Source organism: Malus domestica, chromosome 07 (genome assembly GCF_042453785.1).
Source record: "Malus domestica chromosome 07, GDT2T_hap1".
Taxonomy (NCBI): domain Eukaryota; kingdom Viridiplantae; phylum Streptophyta; class Magnoliopsida; order Rosales; family Rosaceae; genus Malus; species Malus domestica.
The window spans coordinates 12761899-12772867 of record NC_091667.1 but is presented as its reverse complement, the minus strand read 5'-3'; the positions used below and the strand labels follow the sequence as shown (position 1 = coordinate 12772867).

The 10969-nt window shown below is 39.8% G+C and overlaps 1 protein-coding gene across 1 annotated transcript; it reads left to right on the top strand.

Moving 5' to 3' along the window:
- Positions 1–1851: 1851 nt before the first annotated feature.
- On the top strand, positions 1852–6366 carry LOC103431878 (disease resistance protein RUN1-like). The gene is made up of 6 exons (XM_008370051.4): positions 1852–2487; positions 2643–3741; positions 3848–4144; positions 4263–5084; positions 5336–5936; positions 6118–6366. The coding sequence occupies exons 1-6, from the start codon at positions 1988–1990 to the stop codon at positions 6309–6311; spliced, it is 3513 nt and encodes a 1170-aa protein (XP_008368273.3). The 5' UTR covers positions 1852–1987; the 3' UTR covers positions 6312–6366.
- The last annotated feature ends 4603 nt before the right edge of the window (positions 6367–10969 follow it).

Here is a 10969-nt window from a genome sequence, read left to right as displayed (position 1 = left end):
TTATGTAATACATGAGCGTTGACACTTTGATTTATCGGTCAACATTTATTTACCGAAATTTCGATGTCTACACCAACAGTAAGGCAAGGAATTAAAAACAATATTTTACCTTTTGAATAAGAGGGAGTAAGCCGAAAATCAAACCCCCCATCCCTCCCTCACCATTTGTGTCTGCAATCTGCCAACCTCTCTCTCTCTCTCTGTGCAACCAACACGCACAATCCCAACCTCCAAATTGCCCTGTTCGTGCCTTTGTCTCTCTCTCTCTCTCCCCCATAAAATTGGACTCTCTAGCAGCAAAGCTCATAAATTCAGAAATCTAACCCCCGAAATACAAAAATGCCCACGATTGTGGCCGTTTGATGTGGAATCACGCAGGCAAAATTGTCAATTCACAACCCTAACCCGGCCCTAAAACAGGCTGCCGCCCACCCCAATCTGGGCCCAAAAGAGCAGCCCAAACTCATCATCATTTATGAAGGAAAGCCCAAAACCCAAAAGACCAATGGCATAAATGTAATTAGATGGAAATCAGGGCCCATCATATGCAACATGAATAGTGCAACTTCTTTTCCAACTTTACACTTAATGGTTAAGAGTACTTAATTTTATCTCGAAACATTGAGTTCGAATATTTATTAGGAGTGTCAAAGTTGTTACCCTAAAAAAGGTTTATTATCATGTGTATTGATATTCCTAGCTAGTTCTAGCAAAAGGCGAGACCTATACATTAGATTATCATTTTCTCTATGTTTCCTCAACCAAATTGATATAACTCGACAAACAATAAGAAACTACCAAATTACAACCAATATAAGACTATACAACTAAATTGGCGATAAATATGGGTTAGGCCAATCTTCTTGCACTCCTATTTCAATCTCCGTTCTTGTATATCAATTACAATAATGTAAAACCCCATCTTGTCAAACGAAAATTGATATATTTAGACAGAAAATTAAAAACTACCAAACTACAACCAATAGAAGGCTATATATAATTACTTTGCGACAAATGTGGTTAGGCCAATCTCCTTGCACTCCAATTCGATCTCTGTCTTTGTGACAAAACATCGTGTTGTAAAACAAAAATAATTTTCAAGAGGAGTCATTGGGAATTATGACTGAAATCAAGAACTGGAATCATTTTCCTTATTCTTTGGCTCAAACAAGGATTTTATGTTTTTAAGACAATGGGCATGTGCAACGGTGACACCATAGTTTTTCTCCTCCCAAGGATAGATTTGTGCTGCATAATAGTGGAGAGGTTTGACTGAAAGTCATTGTGAATGAACGTACACTTTAGTCACATGATGCCGTTGCCACTACACAAACCCACCAAGACAACCTTTGTAAAAAAGCAAAGGGAATCTCTCCCTATCCCACTTGATTTTCCATTGAAAATAGGACTTGATTACAGTATATGCATTTATTTAATATATATATATATATAAGGTAAAAATTGTCAGTTATATATTTACCAAAAAAGAAAAAAAGTCTCATTTTTCTAATTTAGTTTTAGGTTCGACTCTAAGAGGTGTTGATTTAGGTTAAGCTAACCAATAAGTCAACCATAATAACTAAGAATCCCACTAAATTCTAGTACTACTTATATCTTCAATATATAAGAGACTTGTAACTAAATTAATCAAAAGTATTTTTCTTTGCACTCAATATCCGAAGTTTGAATTTTATGCTTCCCTATATCGCTTGTATTAAGAAAAGTTTGGCATCTTTCAATTTATGTCACTATCGAATTTTCACGTTGCCCCAATTTTACCAAGCTGTCATGCATTATGGGAAGGAACGTAATTTCGTTTTCTTGGCTGAGTGAAAAAAGAGAGGGCATATGTACCTTCATGTTGCTCCAATTGCTTTTAAGTCGATGGGGTAGACTATCTTTATTTGCTTGACCAAGAAAGGACATTAGTATCTCCTTATCTCTATGATCAGCAGAGTAATTACCAGCAAGAGAACTGAGTTCATCCATGGCTGTCGTTAGAGATCGAGAAGCTTCGTCTTCCGATTCTAGTACTTATCACGTGTTCTTGAGTTTTAGAGGCAAAGACACTCGCAAGACTTTTACTGACCACCTCTATGAAGCCTTTGTCAGTGCAGGCCTTCGAACTTTCCGAGATGATGATGAACTTGAGAGAGGGGAAGATATTAAGTCGGAGCTGCCGATAGCAATCCAACACTCTCGAAGTTCAGTCATAGTGTTTTCGAAAGACTACGCTTCTTCCAAGTGGTGCCTTGACGAGCTTGTGATGATCCTTGAACGGAAAAAGGCCTCTAAGCATGTAGTTATACCAGTGTTTTATGACATTGATCCATCGGAGGTGAGGAAGCAGACTGGAACCTTTGCGAAAGCATTTTCTAGACACCAAAAAAATCTATCTTTGAGCAAGGACAGGGTAAATGGATGGAGGGCAGCACTTGCAGAAGTTGCAGATCTAGCAGGGATGGTCTTACAAAATGAAAATGACGGGTAAATTCCCACTTCAACTAGTCTATTTTTATGAAGTTTCAGTAATTAGATTATCTTTTTATTGCTAGCTAGTGGATTAACTTTGTCACTAAGTTACTTCTATTCAATACATTATAATTTAATCATTTGAAGTCATTTCGATTGCAATTTTTTAGGCACGAGGCGCAGTTTATCAAGAAAATTGTTAAAGTGATTGAAGCCAAATTAAGTCGCACACCATTAAGTGTTGCCCCTTACCTGGTTGGTATCAATTCTCGAGTAGAAGAGATTACTTTATGGTTACAAGATGGATCATCCGATGTTGGCATATTTGTAATTTGTGGTATTGGTGGAATAGGGAAGACAACCATTGCGCAAGTTGTTTACAATTCAAATTTTTCAAGATTTGAAGGAAGAAGCTTCCTTGAAAATATCAGGGAAATTTCAGAAAGACCTAATGGCTTGGTACAAGTTCAAATGCAACTTCTCTATGATATATTGGGTGGGAGAGAAGTGAAGATACATAGTATAAGCGAGGGAATAATTAAGATTAAAGATGTCATTAGCTGTAAAAAAGTTTTTCTCGTTCTTGATGATGTAGATCATACGAGCCAATTGGATGCAATACTTAGAATGCGAGATTGGTTTTATCCAGGTAGTAAAATCATTATAACAACTAGGCGTGCAGGGTTGTTAAAGTCTCAGAAGGCTGTTAAGGTACATAATGTTAAAACTCTAAATCATGTTGAATCATTGGAGCTCTTTAGTTGGCATGCTTTTGGACAAGACCATCCAATTTATGGTTACATCGAGCTTTCAGAAAGAGTGGTAAGCAATAGCGGAGGGCTTCCATTAGCTCTTCAAGTTTTGGGTTCCTCTCTATCAGGGCAAAATTTAGATGTATGGGAAAGTGCATTGAAGAAATTGGAAGCTATTCCAAATAGTGACATCGTGAATAAGCTTAGAATAAGCTACGATTCTTTACAAGATGACCATGACAAAAATTTATTCCTCCACATTGCATGTTTCTTTATTGGAAAGGATAAGGATGTCATTGTCAAAATACTAGATGGATGCGGCTTCTTTACAACTGTTGGCATTCAAAATCTCAGTGACCGATGTTTGGTAACAGTTGATGAATATAATAAAGTGAAGATGCATCAAATGATTCGGGACATGGGAAGAGAAATTGTTCGCCAAGAATCGAAAGAGCTTGAGAAACGTAGCAGATTATGGAATCATAACGATTCTCTCAATGTCTTGAGAGAAAAGAATGTAAGAAGTTTCCTTTTATAATTATGCATGATTTTTTCCTCTTTTTGTGTATAAGTGTGTGTTACTAATCCAAATTCTTTTGTTTTTCTTTCTTATTTTGTATTAGGGTTCAAAAAAAATTGAAGGTCTTGCCCTGAACATGCATCTTGTAGACCACCCTTCAAGAAAATCGAATATGGTTGTCTTGGAAACCAAGGCATTTAAAAGGATGGTCAAGTTGAGATTGCTCCAGCTTAGTTATGTACAACTTAATGGATGCTATGAAGAATTTCCTAATGGATTGAGATGGTTGTATTGGCTTAAATTCCCCTTAGACTCTATACCTAGTGATCTTCTTTTAGAGAGCTTGGTTGTTCTTGAAATGCACTACAGCAGCTTAAGACAAATATGGAAGGGAACAAAGGTATTGAACTATTGTTTTGTTCTTCTGTTGTAGGGAATCTAGGGAATCCATATTAACTCCATGTTTTTTTAACATCAAATATTAACCCCATGCTTTCTTGCATTTTGTTGTTTTACAGTATCTTCCAGCGTTAAAGATCCTTGATCTCAGCCATTCCCATGATCTCATTGAAACCGCTGACTTCTCATCGGTCCCCAATCTAGAAAGATTTAGTCTTGAAGATTGTGTAAGTTTGGTTTATGTCCATGAATCCATTGGAAATCTAGAGAAGCTTGTTTACTTGAATATGAAAGATTGCAGAAATATTACGAAGCTTCCGAAAAGCATTTCTATGCTTAAGTCACTTGAAACACTTATTGTATCTGGTTGTTCGAGTCTTATTGAGTTTTCCATGGAAATAGGAAAGATGGAATCTCTAAAAGTGTTTCTAGGAGATGAAATTCCAATTAGTAGATTACACACTTTACCCTGCACTTTAGTTGTTTTAAGTCTAACGGAATGCAATCTTTCTGATGATGCTTTTCCAAGGGATTTTGGTAACTTACCCACATTGCAGAGATTGGATCTAAGTAGCAATCCAATTTGTAGCCTACCAGATTGCATCAGAGGCCTTACGGGGCTCGATCACCTTGCATTTTCCCGGTGTTCGAAACTCAAATCGCTTGTGGGGCTACCGAGAGTTACAGAATTAGTTACAGTCCATTCTGAATCCTTGGAAAAAATAACATTTCAAACAATTTCGTGCATCCCGGAGAGGTTTATGCATGGTTACAACTTTAAACTTGCTGAGATTGAGTACTGGTATAAGTTAGAACCCATTGAAAGAGTTGATGTAGAAATGATCAAACTTTTGGGATTGTGCAACTTGGAATCCATGAAAGCCATCAGGATGTTCATCCCAGATATGCTATATCGGTATGGCATGATCCGTCCCATTGAGGTGCTTCTCTTTCTCTCTCTCTCTCTCTCTCTCTCTCTCTCTCAAGAATGCTATATGTAACCCCAATTGTTTTTCCAAATTTGCATGACATGCTCACACTACTAGTATTTAACGCAATGATGGTTTGTGCATTATCATGTGACATGTAAGCTAGAGAAAGAAAAGTTGGGAAGAACTAAATTTTGGTAAAACAACTTCGACTATGGCCTAGCAAGATCAGCTGCCTAATTACTGTTTGCTATTTGGCATAGGGATTGTATGAATATGGTATATTCAGCACATTTCTTCCTGGAAACGAGGTTCCAGGCCAGTTCAGTCATACAAGTAAAGGGTCCTCAATATCTTATACTTTGCCTTCACTTCCTAATCTCAAGATCCAAGGCTTGAATATCTTCTCCGTCTACACAAATTCTGGTGTGTATCATTTTTCTAGTATACCTAATCCAGTAATGATCAAAATAAGTAACCAAAGCAAGGACCTTAAGTGGATATATGGCCCCTCCTGCTACGGCATTCCAGATGAAGGAAACGACGTGACATGGTTAAGCCACTGGAAGTTTGGGAATCGATTAGAATGTGGCGATGAAGTGACTGTTTCCGTATTTACAGATCCTCCTTTTCTAGTGAAAGAGTGCGGCATCCAACTTGTGTACGAGCGAGAAGTCAAGATCATGAGCACCCAAGACTACAACATAGACCCTTGCCATCCCTTTTATGAGGATTTGGAAGAATTTGTTCCAGGAACGTACCTCTTGTGGGGTGGACCCATGGTGAAAGATAAAGATTATGTTTTTAGGTTCCAAAAGGAAGATTTGTTCCGCGGCATCTTTGGAGACTCTAATGACGAGAATGGTATGTTGTTTAGCAAAGTTGTTCGTACTCTCACTTTCTCATCCGGCATTGTTCTTGTTAGTGCTTTAAAATACGATATATATCAATCTTAGAGTACACATGTAAGTCCATATCCACTTGCATTTTTGAAGAACTTGCTGTATTGATCTCTTGGACTGTCTGGTATTTGTGTTTTGTCTAGACCAAGAAGAAGGGCAGCAGGTGGGCGATAAGCCGCTTGCGATTGCAGTTGCAGCAGCAGAGGCATTGGCAGAAGCAGAGAGAGCAAGCAATAGCGGCGGTCGAAGAGGCTGCAAGATTTTCGTTATATCCACCGCTGTCTTCTTTCTCTTCGTTTCTTTAGTATTCTCTCGCTTTCCTCTCTCTCAGTCATGAAACACATTTGTTATACTTGACACAATCAAATTACTTTATCTGAATAATTGATTAATCTTTTGGGAGCAGCCTCTTCATAAATAGGGGTAAGGCTAGCCGACATTCACCTCTCCCAGACCCTACGTAAAGCGGGAGCCTTGTGCACTGGGTACGACCTTTTTTGAATAATTGATTAATCTTGGCGGGTTATTAGATAATACTGTAGTACCACATCATCCATGCTACTCATTTAAAATTTGACGTGTGGACCGTTTTGTTATGGGTGGATTTATAATTTCTTATGAGGGATTACAAATTAAATACTTGAAGAAAAAACAACAAAATCTAGCAACCACCCTCCGTCCCTGTCCCTGACAAATACCAATCCCAGTCCTTCGCCTCCACGACTCCAACCCCACTTGACAGTCATCGGTTGCCATGGCAGCTGCCCATCCTCATCTCTTTCCCTCTTCCTCTATTCCGATTTCAGGTAAGACTAATCTCTTACGAGGGTTTAGGGTTCATCCAATTTCATGAATACATGTAAGTGACATTTACCGCAATGGTAAGAAGGTATTGAGCTTTTACATGATGGTGTAGATTCAAACCTCATCAGAGACTAATTTAACAAAATTTATCGTTTGACTAAAAAAAAAAATCATGAATACATGAATCTCTTTTCTCTCCGATTCTTCATAAATAACATAAAGCTAGTAGATTATTCAATTTTAGTGTTTTCCTTATTATATATAATGAAACCTTAGTTACCCATTAATTTAGAAAATACATTTGAAATAATGACTTTATGAGCCATCATCAAAATGAAAACCTTCAGTTACCCATTAATTTAGTGTTTTCCTTGTTAAAGAATAGGACAAAATGTTTTGACAAAAATTGAGGATATTTTTCTTTTTTTATTCTTATTTAATGGAGATTTTTCAAGAAATGACCAAAATGATTGATGATGAACAAACTCAAGGACCACCTCAATTGATTTCAATTCTCAAAAACCAAAATGAAGAGATGAAATCTTAGAGATTATTTTGGCTAAAAAACTATAGATTATAGACCAATTCTATAAACATGTATTCTCAATACTGGTAAATTCTTGACCAAAAAAAATAATATTAGTAAATTAATATTTTTAATTTTTATGCACATGTAAAATGTAAATATAGTAAACCAACAAAATGGTTAGCAAGAGTCAATATGAGCTCAAAATATACTCAACTATTAAATTTTCCCCAGTTGAGCTCAAAATCGCTAGTCACACAACTGTTAAGTCAAAAAAGTCGTCACCTATAAGAGTCAAACATGAGACTTCTTTAAGTAGAGAAAAATATTTTAGACCGTAGTGCTAGTGGCATTTCCATCATATAAGTTTGATTATTATAAAAATGTATTTATCAATTTACCCCCTGAATTTGTGAGGATTGGCCAAATTCCCCCTTCAACTTTAATTTTGGCAAATTTCCTCCCTCAACTCTCATAATAGTCAATTTCCCCCTGTTGTTAAATTTTCTAAATTTTCCATCCATTCTTCTGTTAAATATGTCATGTGCTATTGTTGACCCTAAAAACTACCAAGTCTACGTGGCGTGCAGGCCGAGTAATCTATGAGCTAACTATGTCATTCAGTTGAATGCGGGGCGTGCCAACTCGTCGGTCGAGCTCGGCCGAGGAGTAAAATATGTTGATGTTGCGTTGGGTGCGCAGTCGACTTCTTCGTCTTGCGATTGCGACCGAGGAAGGAACACGTCTCGGCCTCTTGGGTTCTCGAACCTGAAGACAAGGCTATTATTCTTACGAAGTTCATGAATCGTCGTCGTCGTCGGATTCGGTCACAGTGATGGTATTCGTCAGAGTAAACTCACGCCGAATAGACACCAAGGTGTAAGGGCACAAATACTCAAAGCGGATATATGTCTTAACAATAAACGTGGTTTGGCCATCGGAATGCCGAACTCTAAATCCCACTTGAGAGTATCCAATCATAAACCACCTCGGCGTGCAATGTGCCGAGCCTAATAAACTGTAACACCTCATTTCGCCGAGAAGGCTAATGAAATGACCTCGACCAATAAGGATTCAGAAATCCTTCTCGACCGAGACTTGGATAGATAACCAATCACCCTCGACGCAGTGCTATCTATGCCGACTGAAGATGCTGCGAGACTGGCTGGTCCTACGGTGACAGTGCTCTCTATGCCGACTGAAGATATCACCGGTTGCCTTCACAGTGCTGTTTATCCAAACTGAAGGTGTGTTGGCGAAAAAAGGAAAAGGAAAAAATCTCAAGGTTGTTGAGAGAATTTGCACAAGGTAGTTGTGTGTTGAATTAGAAAGACTTGAACGATGCACAAACTTTTCTATTTATAGCACCAAGCATTTTCTAGACTGAGTTAAAACCCTACTCGAATTAGGATTTCTTCTTCTTATCAAACACCATCTCGACCAGTCCTATTTTCACTATGACTTTGAACCCAGTCCTTTATCAAACCGGATTCACTTCTATCCATATCTTGTCGAGACTCCTTATTGTGCCAGGATTCAATTACCCGTCTCGCAGCATGACTTGACCAACCTAGGTTAGGAAGCCCATGAACTAAATGATCCACGGTAATCTTTTCGTAAGGCCTTCCGGGCTGAGAATACATCTCGACCCAAACCAATATTTTGGGCCCAAACATTGCCCCCTCGCTTCTTAGAACTTTTTCGGCCTGAAGTTTCTGGCCGAGGCCTGACCTTGAAAAAGCGACACCATGCTCCATCTCCCGAGGAGCATTTATGAAGCACGATTGCACGATCTTGATTTCGTCAGATATCTCGCCAAGTGTCCTCTTCTCAACATGACTTGGAGTATCCTTTCATCATTACCTCATTGATTCGCGAGATTTTTGAATTCCTCAAGACATGCGGATGTCCAAACGTCTTCAAATCAATATACCTGTCACCGCATGCCATCATGCAATCTTGATTTGCGAATCTTTCGGTACCCTCGAGATCGTGCGGACACCAAAACACCATTTCTTCATAAAAGACACCGTCACGAAATCATCATGACCCCTTAATCTATGAGTTTTTTATTTCTTTCTCCTGAGTCTGTTAATATTCTCCATCACTCCATCATTATTAGCGATCTTCCTGATCACTCTCCCCATTTGGTCTTTCATTCCACGAGTCTATAAATACCCAACCTTCTATCATTCATTCTTTACGCTTTCAAATTTCCTCAACTCTCTTTTGCTCAAAGATTAAACAAAACCCCCTGACTTTCTCCCAGAAACCCTTCGAAACCATTTCTAATGGCCTCCTTCATTTCCAAGCTTTCTAAGGAATGCGACAAATGTGGGACCATCATCGATTAGCGCTCAATTAAGACTCTGCACTTTGAGAGCGATATGAGCACCCCCCACCAAATCCTTGGTCCACTTTTCAAGGATGCAGTGCCACCAGCCATTACCGAGCTCTTCAAGGATCAATGCCTAACACCCCTACTATCAAGGTTTGAATGGTCGAGGTGGGATTTGGCAAAACCCCAAGGCTCATGGCCCTCGACTACTGCGACTTGGGCAGCCTGGGTTGCTCGGATGGAAAAGATCTTCGGCGAGCAATGGAAAGCTCTGGGCATTTATGATGTCATCCATCTTTCATCTATGGAGCTTGTCGTGGACAAAGAGCTTCTTATGGCAACCTCAGGTTTCTGGTGCTCAGCTACCAATACCATGGTCCTTCCCCTCGGCCCTATGGGCCCCATTATCCTTGATATCACCACGATCTTAGGGACTTCCCCTTTCGGCATCCCGGTTGACGCTACCCTCTCCAGATACCCGTCGACCATTGACATGAAGGTTCTTTTCAATGATCGGGCCATCGAAACACTGAGCGGAGAGGGCCAAGAACCCTCAAAGGAGGAAGTTCAAAAACTTTACAAGAACTTCCTCAACTACAACACTCTCTATCTCCACTTTGCCGGCCGAGGGGATGAGAACCTACGACAATGGGAACACGAAGCCTTCCTCTTCTACTGGTATAACAAATTTATTTGTTGTACCAAGTCCAACAAATGCCTGGTCGAGAACATGCCAGTGGCCAAAACCCTGGCTAGCGGTCACACCCTGGCGCTCAGTCCAGCTATTCTTGCCTATCTTCTACCTTGTTTGGCCGAGATGACCCTTCAGAAAATCGACCCACACCAGAGTGGCCTTCTCTGGGTATTCCAACTCTGGCTGCAGGTCTATTTTGTCACCCTTCGGCCAGAGCTTGCCAGCTTCTCGCCTACTGAAGCGCTCGGCCTTCAAGTGGCTTTTCAACCAGTACCTCTTCACCAAGCCGAAGACGTGTTCAGATACTTCTTTGGCCTTGATGCCCTTTCCGACGATGAATTCCTAGTCTGTCGTCATCGACAATATCCTTTGTCGATCAAACTTCCTACATCAGCATGGAGTGCAGATGATGATGTTGATCTCTGTCAATCCTGGGGGTCGTTTGTGCTTACCCGCGACCTTCATTTCGGGTGTGATGCGCACCAAGCAAGTTAGGAAGTATATCACCCCTAATTCATTGCTTGGCAACTCGACTATCTTCAGGGTTGCCCGGTGCCTCTTCTAACTTCTCGCTCCCAGCTGAGCCGAGAACGCCTATCTGGCTCTTCAGACAAGGAATGCAAGGATGCCAAG